The sequence below is a fragment of the Anomaloglossus baeobatrachus genome, chromosome 2 (assembly GCF_048569485.1).
Source record: "Anomaloglossus baeobatrachus isolate aAnoBae1 chromosome 2, aAnoBae1.hap1, whole genome shotgun sequence".
Lineage (NCBI taxonomy): Eukaryota > Metazoa > Chordata > Amphibia > Anura > Aromobatidae > Anomaloglossus > Anomaloglossus baeobatrachus.
This window is the reverse complement of record NC_134354.1, coordinates 402,024,536-402,041,326: the sequence shown is the minus strand read 5'-3', so window position 1 is coordinate 402,041,326 and position 16,791 is coordinate 402,024,536. Positions and strand designations below refer to the sequence as shown.

The 16,791-nt window shown below is 45.7% G+C and overlaps 1 protein-coding gene across 1 annotated transcript in view; it reads right to left on the bottom strand.

Annotated features, from left to right (window-relative positions):
• The window catches only part of MYOM3 (myomesin 3), a 284,293-nt gene that overhangs the window by 155,400 nt on the left and 112,102 nt on the right, over positions 1 to 16,791 (bottom strand). The window contains exon 10 of the mRNA XM_075336099.1: positions 10,684 to 10,824. Coding sequence (XP_075192214.1) covers positions 10,684 to 10,824 — 141 coding nt within the window. The remainder of the gene's footprint in view (positions 1 to 10,683; positions 10,825 to 16,791) is intronic.

The window sequence follows — 16,791 nt, the reverse complement described above, 5'->3', positions numbered from 1 at the left end:
AAAAAAAGTTTAAACATCACAAAATAAAAATAAAAAAAATAAAAAATGATTCCAATAAACATGTATATTTATGTAAAAAAATATACAAAAAAGTATATTATATTTGGTATCGCCACATATATTGGAATTATCCAATCTTTAAAACTGTAACACTAGTTAACCCCTCCAGTTAACATCCTAATTAAATGCCACAGCAAAATAACAATGCTTTTTTATCATCTTCCAAAAAAGTATAATAAAACATGATAAAAAAGCCACATGTAAATAAAAATGGTATTGCAGTGAAAACATCATCTTGTCCCACAAAAAAAGCCACCACACAGCTTCATCAGCAGGGAAATAAAGAAAGCTTTAGCTCTCAGAATACCGCAATGCAAAAACAATTATTTTTTTTTCTATAAAATTGTTTTTATGGTGTAAAAGCAGCAAAAATAAAAAAATATGATATTGCTGTAATTGTACTGAGCAAAATAATAAAGCTGTTTTATCACTTTTAGCAGTAGCCAAACCTAAAAAAACTGTATATAAATCTGGTATTGCTATAATCGTACTGACCTGAAGAACAAAGTTGCCCTATCACTTATACCACTAGGTAAATGGTGTAAAAAATAAGAATAAAGTAATTTCTTATACTGCTGTTGATTTGTTCATTCGGCCTTCCAAAGATTGAAGTACGGCTCATCTTTCATTTATCCTGCGATCTACGCTGAGCTCTTACACTGGGAATTATGTGTAAATCTTTGAAAAATGTAATTCAGACAAAATACCCAACAAAGTATTCACTGTAATTAGTCTGAAGTCACTTTGAACTCCTGTCTGGCTTGTGTTCATCTTTTTACGTACTGTTTTAGAAAAGCACAAATGTGCGGTCAATAACAGTTTTGTGCACCTTTGAAAAGATGGACACCACCGACCAGAGACCAGGTGAAGTTTGGAGTAACTCTGCAGCCTCATTACAAAGAATGGATCCATCGTAGGTTTCAACTGAATCATGTATTTCAGAAATGTAGATTGTAGGTGCTCAGCATAGAGCACAGAATAAATATGAACCAATCTAAAATGTTCAGTACTCCAAATTACTGTCAAACAGCATTTAACTCAACCGACAAAAAACCCAAACAATTTCCCTACTTAGGTCCATCATCTGTTAATGGATATATAGGGAGCTTCTAGGTTACTGGTAGCACAAAGGCTCTGGAAAAGCGCAATGGCTCCCCCCCAAATGGAAACCAGCAAAATCTGCACTCCTAAATTGAAATACCCTCCTCCCTTCTGTGCCTCACAGTGTGCCTAAACCACAGTTAACGTCCACATTTTTTGAATGATTGTAGTGAAGAGAGCCCGTTTAATTTACAGAGTGTGTGTCTTCAGAAGCACTAGCTTGGCACAATGTATGGGCACTATAATGTACTGGCCAAAACAAAACATTTCTCCAAAGAATAAATCATCACTTCACCTATAGATAAATTCTCTGAGGGGTGTAATTTTCAAAATGTGATCACTTGGGGTATCTGCTGTTCTGGCACTCAGGACATCTGCAAATGGAGTCCGCAAACTATTTTAGGAAACCTGTGCTCCAAAAATAAAATTGTGCTACTTCTGTTCCGAGCCCTGCCAAGTGGCCAAACAGTACTGTACAGTCACATGTGGCGCATTGCTGCATTCAGGGGAAACTGTGTAACACATTATGGGACCCTTTTTACTTATTCCTCTGGTGAATATTAAAAATCTGTAGTTTTTTTTTTTTTTAATCCAATCAATTTTTATTGTAGGAAGTTACATTACAAAAAAAAGGAGAAATTCAGGTATCATTGGCAATAATGCACAAAGAAAACAACGCTGTAACATGTGGTAGTAACACCTTTGATTATGATTCACATTTCCTGTCACACCACCACCAATCATGTCTGATGCAAGTTGCAACTTTTTTAGGTTAATCAATACCCAATACGTATAGAGTCAACCTACCAATTTACTCTTCAATCCTCAAAATGAGGGATCCAAACAACCAGAACCAGAGAGTAAGAAAGGAAGATAAGAAAAGGGAGGGGAGAGAGAGGTGGGGGAGATGGGGAGAACCATGGATGGTTGCAAGGAAGCAACCAGGGAGGGGGAGGGGGGGGGAGGGTATTGGATGGCGTTTCGGGGTAGCCCGAGCAGTAACAACAACAGAGATTTAAACACCTTGACTATTGACATGTGGTATGGGTGAACTCCCAGCGTAACACACACTTTGACCCTATTTGACCCGTTTTTAATTATCAACAGTTTGCCCTGGAGACAGATGCCTGACAGGGGATGCATATACAGAGTTTAGCCACGTGTCCCAAATGTGAAGTATTTTGTTTTTGGCGCGGATGGAGTGAGCCAGACAGAACTCGTATTGGCATTGGAGATTAATTCGGTTATATAGTTCAACTAATGTAGGCGTCTTTGGGGATTTCCAGTGCAAACGTATGCAATATCTGGCAGCTACTAGAATGTGAACTAATAAACCCCTGGATTCCCAAGAGAACTCCTCTATACCCATGTTTAGCACTGCCAGAGCCGGATTCGGATTAATACGATTGCCTGTCAGCTCACCCATCAGGCCAAACACCTCCAACCAGAACGAGAAAACCTTGGGACAAGCCCACCAGCAGTGACCAAGAGTACCCCTTTGGAGGCAGCCCTTCCAACAATGTGGCGAATAATTTGGGAGGAACTGTGCTAAGTTGGCTGGGGACCGATACCATCGCAGGTGTACTTTTTTCAGTTGCTCCAGATGATTTATACACTTGGAATATTTTTGGATATTTGCTGATGCCGAGTGCCAGTTTGAAGGTGAGGTAGAGACACTCAACTCCACGTCCCATTTATTCATATAAGGAGATTTTTGCTCTTCGGGGGGGTTATTGAGCCATTTGTATGTCGAGGAGATACCTTTGGATTTAATTATCTTTTTAAATACCAAAGCTTTTGTTGTAGGTAACAGAGGCTTTGACTTTGGAGGAAATTTAGAGGCCAGAAAATGACTAATTTGGATGTGTTGATAGAAACAGCCCTTTAAAGAGGGGTGTTCCCGTACTATTTCATTAAAGGGGTTAACACCCAAATCAGAGTATAGATCCGCCAGCACTGTAATGCCCGATCCCTCCCACCTGGCCAGATTCAAAAAGGGGATTTGAGATTCCAACGACTTGAGGGAAATCTCTGAAAGAGGAATCTGAATCTTATGAATCAAGTCATTTCGCCAGACCTCCAGGGAGGCTGACATGGTGGGAACACACGGGGAGAACCGTGAACGGCTCAAATTTTCTGCTTCCATCATTCTTCTGACCGAGCCCTGGCGGGACAGGAAATTTTCAATCTGAGCCCATCTATGTGAATTACCTGGACGCCACCATTCCTTTAGTGATTCAATTAGTAAGGCTTTATAATATGCCGTTATGTTTGGGGTGCCCAATCCCCCTAAGTCATATGGGGGGTATAACACTTTACCTGCGACCCTAGCCCTTTTATTACCCCAGACAAATTTTTTAGTCAACGATTGAAGTTTCATCAGGGTTTTGTGAGAAATTTTGATGGGAAGGCATCTGAGCACATACAATATTTTGGGTAAGAAAACCATTTTAAAGGACTGTATCCTGGCCATCCAGGACAATGATATTTTTTCATACCTTCCCAATTCCTTTTCTAAATTTTGGATCAGAGGTTCCAAATTTTCTTTAATTAACATCTGCGATGGTGTCAGCTTAATACCCAAATAAGGTATCCCCCTGTCGCACCATAAAAATCTGTAGTTAATACAACATTTTAGCAGTAAAAATGTAATTATTTTTTCTTCACTACCTAATAGTATACAATTTTGTGACATGTCTGTTGTGTTAGTATGCTTACTGCACCCCTAGATTAATTAATTGAGGGTGTAGTTTATAAAATTATTGACTTGTGGGAGATTTCTGCCGTTTTGGCACCTCGGGACTTAACTAATGTGACATGGCACCCACAAACCATTACAGCAAAATCCGAAGTCCAATAGGGTGCTTCTTCCCTTCTTAGCCTTGCACTGTACTTTAAAAGTAGTTTCTGATTACATGGAGGGTATTGGCACACTCTGGAAAAAAGAATCAACAAACTATGTGGTCCAATTTTTTTTATTAGTCCTTATACAAATTAAAAATCTGGGACTAAAAGAACATTTTAGTGAAAAAAATTAAATTATTCTTTCTTCACCGCCCAATGGTTAGTGACATACTTGTAGTGTCAATATGCTCACTGCACCTCTAGATGAGTTCATTTAGGGATGTAGTTTATAAAATGGGGTCACTTGTGGATGTTCTGCTTTTGTGACATGTCAAGGGCTCTGCCAATGCGATATGGCACCCGCAAATCATTCCAACTAAATCTGAACTCTAATATACTGCTTTTTCCTTTCTGAGTCCTGCTGTTTGCCCAAGCAGTAGTTTTCCATGGCATATGGGGTATCTGTGTACTAGAAATAAATTGCACATGAAATTCTATGGTGTATTTTCTCTTGTTACCCTTGTGAAAATGTAAACATTTTGGGCAAAACCAACATGATTGTGGGAAAAATGTATTTTTTCATTTTTACAGCTCAGCGTTACAACATTCTGTGATCAAGGTGCTCAATAAACATCTATATAAATTCCTTGAGGGGTCTAGTTTCCAAAATGGGGTCAAATATGGGGTGTTTCCACTGTTTAGGCACATTAGGGGCTCTCCAAATGTGACATGGCATTGACAAATTATTCCAGCCAATTTTGCATTTTAAAGTCAAATGGCGCTCATTTCCTTCCAAGCCCTGCTGTGCATCTAAACAGTAGTTTTGCACCTCAAATGGGGTATTGGCGTACTCAGGAAAAATTGCACAGCAAATTATATGGTGCATTTTCTCTTGTGAAAATTTAAAATTTTGGGCAAAAGCAACATGTTTGTGGGAAAAATGTATTTTTTCATTTTCATTGCTCAACGTTATAAAATACTGTGAAGTACCTGGGGTTCAAGATTCTTACCATGCATATAGATAAAGTCCTTGAGGGATATAGTTTCCAAATAAGGTCACATGTGGGGGATTTCTACTGTTTCGGAACATCAGGGGTTTTCCAAACGCAACATGGCGTCTGCTAACGATTCCTGCCAAACGTCGAATGGTGCTCCTATGCTTCTGATCCCTGTTGTGCGCCCAAACAGTAGTCATCCATCATATATGGGGTATCGGCGTACTCAGGAGAAATTTCATAGCAAATTGAATGGTGCAGTTTCTTCTGTTACCCTTGTGATAATATAAAATTTTGGGCTAAATTAACATTTTTGTCATAAAAATTTAAATTTTCATTTGTTCCTTCCACATTCCACATTCCTTTTATTTGTTCCTTCCATATAACCCTTCCTGTGAAGCACTTGAAGGGTTAATAAACCTCTTGGATGTGGCTATGAACAGTGTGAGAGGTGCAGTTTTTAGAATGGTGTCATTTTGGGCTATTATCTGTCATATATGTAAATGTTGGAAAAATAAGAAACTGCTGATAAGCTTTTAACCGTTCTAACCAAAAATATGTTTCAAAATATGTGCTGATGTATAGTAGACATGTAGGAAATGTTATTTATTAAGTATTTTGTGTGAAATAACTTTCTGGTTTAAGGGCATAAAAGTTAAAAGTTTGAAAATTGCAATATTTTCACAAATTTACCACTTTCATGAAGTACAATATGTCATGAAGAACAGACTTAGAATCACTGCGATTGGTTGAAGTGTTCCAGAGTTATTACTTTATAAATTGACACTGGTTAGAAGTGAAAAAAAATGTTTTGGTCAAGAAGTTGAAAACCAGGCTGGGGGGTGGGTGTATGGAGGGGTTAATGTCAAAACCGATGTCAAGAAAACTTAGTACACCTCTAAAGGGGGCTTTACACGCTGCGACATCGCCAGCGATAGCTAGCAATGTCGTGTGCGATAGCACCCGCCCCCGTCGTTCGTGCGACATTTGGTGATCACTGCCGTAGCGAACATTATCGTTACGGCAGCGTCACACACACATACCTTGTCAGCGACATCGCTGTGACCGCCGAACAATCCCTCCTTCAAGGAGGAGGTGCGTTCGGCATCATAGCGACGTCACTGCGGCGTCACTAAGTGGCCGCCCAATAGAAGAGGAGGGGAGGAGATGAGTGGCCGGAACATGCCGCCCACCTCCTTACTTCCTCATTGCCGGTGGACGACAGGTAAGGAGATGTTCGTCGTTCCTGAGGTGTCACACGTAGCGATGTGTGGTGCCACAGGAACGACGAACAACCTCACTACTGACCAGACAACGATTTTTGGTAAATGAACGACGTGTTACAGACCAACGATTTTTAACTCTTTTGCAATCGTTTAAGGTCGCTCCTTGGTGTCACACGCTGTGATGTCGCTAACGACGCCAGATGTGTGCACAAACACCGTAACCCTGACGATATATCGTTAGTGATGTCGCAGCGTGTAAATGGCCCTTAAGTGAAAATGGCCAAATCTAATATATAAAGCTGAGTGTATGTATGTGTGTATGTATGTCCGCTAAGGATTCCGCACCGTCGCATTTAAATCACGAAATTTTGCACAGACACCCCATGTGACTCAGGGAACGTCAGACTATGTTTTGATGAGAAAATTTAACCCCACGCTTTACAGTTACTCTCAAAATCCTGCCTCCATTAAACTGAATGGAGGTGGGAGCTACAGGCTATTAATTGCATCCGTCAGTGGTTGCTATAGGAACAAAATAAACTTAGTATAAGAAGCTTATGTGTGAGGTAATAAGATGTCGGTGGGGAGATGGCTAGAGAGAGACAGAAAGAGAGGGATAGAGAGAGACAGAAAGAGACAGACTGGGAAAGAGACAGAGAGATAGAGACAGACAGAGAGACAGACGGGCAAAGAGACAACCCTGGAAAGAGACAGGCAGGCAAAGAGACAGGCAGGCAAAGAGACAGGCAGGCAAAGAGACAGACCGGGAAAGAGACAGACCGGGAAAGAGACAGACCGGGAAAGAGACAGACCGGGAAAGAGACAGACCGGGAAAGAGACAGACCGGGAAAGAGACAGACCGGGAAAGAGACAGACCGGGAAAGAGACAGACCGGGAAAGAGACAGACCGGGAAAGAGACAGACCGGAAAGAGACAGATGGGGAAAGAGAGAGACAGACAGACACAGAGACAGACACAGAGGTAGAGAGAGACAGACACAGAGATGGAGACAGATAAACTGATACAAATACAGACAGAGAGATAGAAACAGACAGACAGAGACATAGACACAGACAGACAAGGAAAGAGACAGACGGAGACACAGACAGACAGCGACCCACAGACAGAGACGGGGAGAGAGACAATTACTATCCCGGGCAATGACCGGGTACTACAGCTAGTTGTCAGTTTTTTGTGTGGCCACCATTATTGGGAATGGAACAAACTAGAGCAGCAGAGGTTGCCACTGGAATCCACTTCTATTCCTCCATGATGATATGACAGAGCTGGTGGATGTTAGAGACCTTGCGCTCCTCCACCTTCCATTTGAGGATGCCCCACAGATGCTCAATAGGGCTTAGGTCTGGAGACATGCTTGGCCAGTCCAGCACCTTTACCATAAGTTTCTTTAGCAAGGCAGTTGTCGTCTTGTAGGTGTGTTTGGGGTTATTATCATGTTGGAATACTGCCCTGCTGACCAATATCTGAAGGGAGGGAATCATGCTCTTCAGTGTGTCACAGTTCATGTTGACATTCATGGTTCCCTTAACACTAGAACTACTGAGGTAGTCATTTTGACTACTTTGCACCATGTATTTCTATATAGGTGTCACGAGTCCAGTAGTTCTAGTGTTAATAAACTGTAGCTCCCCACAACCGGCAGCAGTCATGCAGCCCCAAACCATGACACTCCCACCACCATGCTTGACTGTAGGCAAGATATACTTGTCTTTGTACTCCTCACCTGGTTGCCACCACACAGGCTTGACACCATCTGAACTAAATAAGCTTATTTTGGTCTCATCAGAACAGAGGACATGTTTACAGTAATCCTTGTGCTTAACCTGCTTGTCTTCAGCAAACTGTTTCCAGGCCTTCTTGTACATCATCTTTAGAAGAGGCTTTTTTCCCAGGATGACAGCCATGCAGACAAATATGATGCTGTGTGCGGCGTATGTCTTGAACAATTACAGGCGGACCCTCCCACCCCTTTAACCTTTGTAACAATGCTGGCAGCTTTCATATGTCTATTTTGAAAAGACAATTTCTGGATTTGACGCTGAATACATGCACTCAACTTCTTTCTTTGACCATGGCAAGGGCTATTCTGAGTGGATCTTGTCTTGATAAATTGCTATATGGCAGTGGCCACCATGCTGCAGCTCAGTTTCAGGGTGTTGGCAACCTTCTAATAACCTAGGCCATTGTTATGTAGAGCAACTCCATGAATCTAGTGAACTCCATGCCCAAGTGCAAGGTCTCTAACATCTACCAGCTCCATGATGTTGTTATGGAGGCATGGATGAGGATTCTAGTGGCTCCTGTGCAACTCTAGTGAACTCCATGACCAAGAGAGTTAAGGCAGAGCTTGAAAATAATGGTGGCTGGATAAAATATTGAAATTTTTGCCACAATTTGGCCATGTTCACTTCACGGTGTACTCACTTTTGTTGCCAGCAGTTTAGATATTAACGACTGTGTGTTGAGATATTTAGAGTGCACACCAAATTTACCCTGTTATACAATCTGTACACTGACTACTTTACATTGTATCAAAGTGTCGCATATTCAGTGTTGTCCCATGAAAAGATATAATGAAATATTTACAAAAATGTAATGAGTGCACTCACTTTTGTCATATACTATAAATGCAGATTTTATCCTAAATAAATTATAGTATCGGCCCCTTAAAATATAATAACAAGTTAATTAGAAAGAAAAGACTGAGATATTAAACAAGCACTTCTCAAAAGTGTTCACCAAAAAACTGACTGTTCCAGGGATCATTCAACAAGTCAAAAATCAAAGTTCACCACCTGATATAATTTATTTAACACAGGAAGAAGTATGCCTGCGTCTGAGTAAATTAAACATTGACAAATACACAGGGCCAGATGGCATTCATCCACGAATATTGAGGGAATTGAGCTCTAAAATTGACAGACTGCTGTATCTCATCTTCTTAGACTTGCTTGTTACAGGGTTGGTGCCTCAGAATTGGAGGAGTGCTGATGTGGTACCGATATTTAAGAAAGGTAAGAGGGTGGATCCAGACAACTACCAACCAGTAAGCCTGACATCAGTAGTGTGCAAAGTTTTTGAGGGCATTTTAAGGGATGACATGCAAAAATATATTGCAGAAAATACCATAATAACTGACAGACAGCATGGATTCATGAAAGATAAGTCGTGTCTTACCAACCTGTTGGGGTTCTATGAGAAGGTAAGTGCAAATCTGGATATTGGTAATGCAGCTGATGTGATTTATTTGGGCTTTGCAAAGGTATTTGATACTGTACCACATAAATAGCCTTATACTGAAGCTCCAGAAGCAAGGACTAGGGGAAACTATATGCAGATGGGTAAGGAATTGGCTACAAGATAGGAAACAAAGAGTAGTCATAAATGGTATGGTCTCTAAATGGGCTATAGTTAGCAGTGGGGTACCACAGGGATCTGTGCTACAACCGATGCTTCTCATCTCTTTATTAATGTCCTTGGGCATGAGATTGATAGTAAAGTGTCAGTCTTTGCTGATGACACCAAACTATGTAGGATATTAAAAACTGACCTTGATAGTTTTGTAATATTGTACTATCTGGATAAGATGTCAGAATGATCAGATACTTGGCAAATGAGATTTAATGTTGATAAATGTAAAGTAATGCACCTAGGACGGAGTAATCCTATAACTGCGTATACATTAAATGAAGTAAACTCGGGACTACAGAACAGGAGAAGGACTTGGGTAATCTTATTACAAATAAGCTGAGCAGCAGTACTAAATGTCAGGCAGCAGCTGCTAAAGCAAACAAGATTCTAGGGTGTATAAAAAGAGATCAGATCCAGTGATCTCAACGTATTGTTACCCCTCTATAAATCACTTGTAAGGCTACATCTGGAATATGGGATCCAGTTTTGGGCTCCACATTTTAAAAAAAGACATTCAGAAGTTAGATTCAGTTCAAAGGCAGTTAACTAGACTATTACAAGGAATGGAAGGCCTCCCATATGATGACAGGTTGAAAAAGTTAGATATGTTTAGCTTAGAAAAAAGACGTCTCAGAGGAGATCTCATTTATATGTATAAATACATGTGTGGTCAATATAAATGACTGGCACATGACTTATTCCTTCCAAAGACAATACTAAGGACCAGGGGGCACTCACTGCGAGTGGAAGAAAAGCGATTCTGACAGCTAAATAGGAAAGGGTTCTTTACAGTTAGAGCAGTCAGACTGTAGAATGCCCTACCACAAGAGGTAGTAATGGCAGATACTATAACAGCTTTTAAAAAAGGGCTGGATGATTTCCTCAGTACATACAACATTGTTGGTTATAAATGACTTAGTGACAAATGTAGAACTGGTGAAGGAAGGTTGAACTAGATGGACCTAGGTCTTTTTTCAACCTAAGTAACTATGTAACTTTTTTCTGTCATTTTAAAATATACATACCATCTCTAAACCATTGTACACTTGGCTTCTGTCTTTCAAGACTGGAAGATACAGAACAAGACAGGACAAACGATTCCTTCTCTCTTGTAAACACTGGTCTCAAGGCACTTGTGAATTCACCTTCATAGGCAGGCAGCAACGCTACAAGGTACAACCAGACCATAAATAGCGAATAATATAAAGATCATTTATAGCCACAATGTAAAGTTACAATTGTTTGTTTTCTTGCAAAGCTACAGTATTAGTTGAGAGTTTAGACTCACTTGTTCATGTAATGGTTTGCTTTGTTCAAACTGGAATTTACACATTGTAGATGCATGTGGATTAAGGTTGGGGTATTGTGGAGGCCATGTAGTCTGGTGTCACACTACATTTCTTTCTGTCTTGGTCATAAAGCTTTTAAATAGCCTGGAGGGGTGATTTGGATTATTGTAATGTTGCAAAACAAATAATGGTCCCACTAAGTGCAAACCAGATGGGATTGCATATCATTGCAGAATGTAGTGGTAGCCATGTTGGATAAGTGTACCTTGAATAAATCGTTAACAGTGTCGCCAGTAAAGCATCACCACACTATCACACCTTCTTCTCCATTCTTTACAGCATTCTTTACAGTGGGCTTGTGTAGAAACTATCCACTCAAAATTTCTGCATCTCACAAAGACATGTTCATTGGTACCAAAATCTCAACATTTTACTCTTCAGACCACAGTACAGACTTCCACATATCTAATGTCCTCTCCTTTTATCGATTTGCCAATGCAAGTCTTTTGTTTGTACATCTCAGTTGTGGCTTCTTTGCTGTAATTTGAAAAGAAAGGCCCGTTTCTTGCAATCTTCTGGACAGTGAATGTTGAGAAAGGTCTGCTACTTGATCTGTGTGCATCATTTATGAAGGCTGTAGTCTGAGGTGCTGCCAGTTTTTTTTATAAGGTTGGTAACTCTGATGAACTTATTCTCTACAGCAGAGGTAACTCTTGGTTTTCCTTACCTGGTTTGGTCCTCACAAGAGCCCATTTCACTATAGAGATTTTCATGACTGCACTTCAGGATACCTTCCAGATTCTAGAAAATATCTGGATTGAAGGATCTTCTTCTCTTAAAATAATAATGTACTATCATTTCCAATTTCTTAGTTCAATAGTTCTTGCCATATTCTTGCTTAAAATAGTTGTGAAATAGTGCTTAGTGTGGCGCCCCTGACCTGGTCAGGCACCACTGAGTACTGCACCCATGCTGGGGACAGTACAATACAGGTAATCCAGAAGGCTGACCGGGGTGTGGAACACAGGCGCATAGTAATCAGCTCTCACACATGTACCCATGAGAGGACCCCTGGGGATCCCAGGAGGGGGAAAAGCCTTGACCTTCACTGGAATAGTGGAGGGGGCCAAAAGCCTCCATCTCCTCTCAAGGGGTGTGGTAAGAGAATCTGGTTGCTAGGTGGCGTAGGCAAGAACAGGAGAGGAGGGGCAGTGAGTCAGTTAGAGCAGAACTCCATAGGGCTCAGTGAGGAGCAGACCTGTGGGGCTGTTGCTGTCTAACAGCGCCCGCGCAGTGGCTACTGACGGGGGAGAACGGTCAACTAGGAGTGCTACCCGAAATCCATCTTCAGCTAAAGAGAGAGCACGGAGTGGGAAGTAAGGAGACTGCTAGAGAGTACCAGGCCCAACCGGGCGGCAGATCCCGAAGCGGAGATAGATCCAGCTTTCTTTTGCTAAACCTGCCGGTGTGGGGCTCTCAAAGCCCACGCCACAACACCACAAAAAGCCGCAGCCACGTAGCCACAGTTAGGGCCCATAGCTCACAGGAGGCAAGAAGCTGGAGTGATCTGGCCCAGGCAACAAGCACACGGCAAACGAAGGGGAGTGAGGCTTCAGCAACTTCCCTGGGTGACCCCCATAGGGACTCAAAGTCGGGGTCACCCCAAACCACCAAGGGCTAAGGAAGGCGAGTTAGTAGTCACCCTCACAAGTCAGCCTGAAGGACACCTGGTTCCCGCCTGGTTCATCCCAGCTACGCCCGGGTTACTCACCCTGCCACCTGAAGTGAGTAAAAACCTTGAAAGACAGTTCTGCCTGTGTGAGTCATTCTGCAACTTGTAGTACTACGCATCTACACCGGGCCCTGGGGCTTGCCTCACTCTCAGGAGGCTATTCCAACTAACTGCACACACCATCAGCCCCAGGCGACCCTCAACCTGCAGTGGCGGTCCCTACTGGCCGCAATACTGAGAGTGGCGTCACGACAAGAAGAAGATCTCCTACCTGTGACCAGATCCAGCTACGTGGAGTCCCTGAAGGTAATGCACCGACACAACACCTGTGGGGCTTCACATCTGGCGTCACGAACAGGATAAGGACTAGACCTGTTCAGACAGGTGACCATGTGCCTGGGCGGTCCGCTTGGAAAATTGGAAGCGCCGCCATATTGCCACCATGAAAAGCGCGCTGAAAAACAACAGCAGCCCGCGCTGGAAGAAGTTACCGCCCACGAAGAGGTGTGGCTACCCAGAGATCCCCTGCAGAGTTCTGACCTTGCCAGCTATGAGAGTGGAAGCGTACAGAGACGTCGGGACAGAAAGGAAGCCACAAGCCTGCTGCTGGGAGAGGAGCTGCTGAAAGAGGCAGAGCAGAAACTGAACAGCTTGCTATCAGAGGCAACGGCGAGTCCACAGCTGGAGAGTCGTGCAGAAGAGGGCGCAGAAGAAATGGCGTCTGACCGCAGAAATCCAGAACCGGGCTCCGCTGCCTGGTGGTATCGGGAGCTGGCCCAGTTCTGCGACCGACTGGAGACCCGGGTCGTGGAGCAGATCCGGGAAGAACGAATGGAAATGCTGGAGATGACCGCGGCGGTTCGGGCCTATGAAAGGAGAGCCGCGCGCCGAGTGCCAGACAGGACGGCGATGACGCAGACCCCGATGCTGCCACCGGTGGGTGAGTCGAGTGATGCCCCGGCCAGCGCAAGTGCCCCGACCCCTGCTGCCACGCCCGCGGTCCCCGAAGAGGCGTCCGGTGCGGCGACGCTGAAGCAGGCCGCAGCCACGCCAGGTGCGGCCTTCCAAGCCCCAGCGGCCGCAGCGATGCCCTGCTCGGCCCACCAAGACCCGGTCCCTGCAGCAACGCCCAGTCCGGCCCGCAAAGAACCGGCTGCCACCGCGACCCTCATCCGCGCCGCAGGCGTAACGCTGACCCAGGCCGCCGCCCTGCTAGGCCCGGCCCGCCGAGACCCCACCGCCGCAGCAACGCTCGTCCGCGCCGCAAGTGAGGTGCTGAACCAGGCCGCAGCCACGCCAGGCGCGGCCCGCCAAGCCCCGGCCGCCGCAGCGATGCCCTGCTCGGCCCACCAAGACCCGGTCCCTGCAGCGACGCCCAGCCCAGCCTGCACAGATCCCATCGCAGCTGCGACGCAGATCCAGGCCGCCGCCATACAGGGCGCGGCCCGCCAAGACCAGGCCGCCGCCAAACAGGGCGCGGCCCGCCAAGACCAGGCCGCCGCCATGCCGGGCGCGGCCCGCCAAGACCAGGCCGCCGCCATGCCGGGCGCGGCCCGCCAAGACCAGGCCGCCGCCAAACAGGGCGCGGCCCGCCAAGACCAGGCCGCCGCCATGCCGGGCGCGGCCCGCCAAGACCAGGCCGCCGCCATACAGGGCGCGGCCCGCAAAGAGATTGCATCACCATTTACCCCGGCCTGCAAGGCCAGAGCAGACACCGCTCCCCAGTCCAAAGAGGTCCCTGCTAGGAAGTCCCTGATAGGAGAGGACCCCGAATACTGGAAGCTGAAGGCTGACCTAGAGGCCCAGTTCCCACAAGAGATGGTGGATCGGTATCTGCTCCCTCCGCACACCCCCAAGAGGGTTCCGGCAACCCCTGCAGCAACCACGCCAAAGAGTCCCCTGCCTGAGCCTGCTGAAGAAAGTCCATCCCCAGCACTGCCACCAAAGGAGTGCTCAGAAGAACTAAGGGGGAGGGGAGGCCAGGAAGCTGAGGAGCTGACTCAGGAGCCACCAGCAGTGGATCCATGCCCAGAGCCGGAGATGTTACCCTATTCCCGTTGGGATGAGGAGGACTTGACACCGTCTGCTGATGAAGACCAGCCCAGAAACCTCACCTGGGGCCCTGCAGGCATTGAGGTAACAGCCCAGCAGAACCCAGCCCGCAAGACCAGGCGTCGCAACAGAACAACGCTGTCCTCTGCACCACAGTCTCCAGAGCAGAGAGAAGTCACAGCCAGAGACCTACAGGAGAAAAGGTTCCTGAGAAGAGCCAAAGCCCAGGTCAGAGGACCCCTTTGCAGAGGAGTAGTGGAGGATTTCAATTTGAGAAGTGGATATGGATTCATTGTAGCACCTGGTGTGAAGGAAGGGATATTTGTCAACCGAAGAGATGTGAGCGCTCATCTGCCTAGAGGACACCCTGGCAGAAACCTAAAGATGGGGGATTCAGCACAGTTTACCATGCATCAAGGCGAAAGAGGACTGTACGCGCTTGACGTAGCACTATGTACCAGCAAACCTTACAGCCACCCCATGCTACAGGAAAGAGAAACAGATACAGGAAAGGAAACAGATGAAGATAGAGAAAGCAGAGACAAGGAACCTACAGATGAAACTACCTCAGACGACGACAAAGAGCAAGAAAGCAGCAGGTGCCGCAGCCCTACAGGCCCAAGCCCTGGTGAAATGGAGGAGTAAAGTAAAGTAAGAAGTCAACAGTTAGAAAGTTAAAGTTTTGAAAAGTTTGTTTTGCAACGTTTACGTTTAAGCATGTGCCCACAAAAACTATTGTGAGAAAACCATAAACCTTAAGGCTATGAACTGGCTATAGCCACAAACTCTCGCAGTGTAAATAGTTACACCAGAGGGCACCACCACCACCAGAGTCAGCCTGTTTAGGGGCTTGGCTCGTCTGCAACCAGGGAGCCCGTCCGTATATAGGGCCTTGGCTTACCTGCAACCAGAGAGCATGCCTGTTTATGGGGCCTGGCTCTCCACCACAAAGAGGGTACCTGGTCAGCACCAACTGTGGAGGCCGCCTCTACATCCTGCCAGAAGAGGCTGAAGGCGCGGATCCACCAAGCCAGGTATACCCTGAAACCACCAGCCCATGAAAGCCGCCTCTACATCCTGCCAGAAGTGGCTGAAGTCGCGGCCAACGTGAAAGGGTTTTGGGTGGGTTAACGGACTTGTGGGTGGAGGGTGGTGATGTATGGTACCTGGTGCTTTTAAATGTTTTACATGTTTTAATGTTTTATGCATTTTAAAATGTTGTCTTGCAGCCCGAGGACGTGCTGGTGATAACTAAGGGGGAATGTGGCGCCCCTGACCTGGTCAGGCACCACTGAGTACTGCACCCATGCTGGGGACAGTACAATACAGGTAATCCAGAAGGCTGACCGGGGTGTGGAACACAGGCGCATAGTAATCAGCTCTCACACATGTACCCATGAGAGGACCCCTGGGGATCCCAGGAGGGGGAAAAGCCTTGACCTTCACTGGAATAGTGGAGGGGGCCAAAAGCCTCCATCTCCTCTCAAGGGGTGTGGTAAGAGAATCTGGTTGCTAGGTGGCGTAGGCAAGAACAGGAGAGGAGGGGCAGTGAGTCAGTTAGAGCAGAACTCCATAGGGCTCAGTGAGGAGCAGACCTGTGGGGCTGTTGCTGTCTAACAGCGCCCGCGCAGTGGCTACTGACGGGGGAGAACGGTCAACTAGGAGTGCTACCCGAAATCCATCTTCAGCTAAAGAGAGAGCACGGAGTGGGAAGTAAGGAGACTGCTAGAGAGTACCAGGCCCAACCGGGCGGCAGATCCCGAAGCGGAGATAGATCCAGCTTTCTTTTGCTAAACCTGCCGGTGTGGGGCTCTCAAAGCCCACGCCACAACACCACAAAAAGCCGCAGCCACGTAGCCACAGTTAGGGCCCATAGCTCACAGGAGGCAAGAAGCTGGAGTGATCTGGCCCAGGCAACAAGCACACGGCAAACGAAGGGGAGTGAGGCTTCAGCAACTTCCCTGGGTGACCCCCATAGGGACTCAAAGTCGGGGTCACCCCAAACCACCAAGGGCTAAGGAAGGCGAGTTAGTAGTCACCCTCACAAGTCAGCCTGAAGG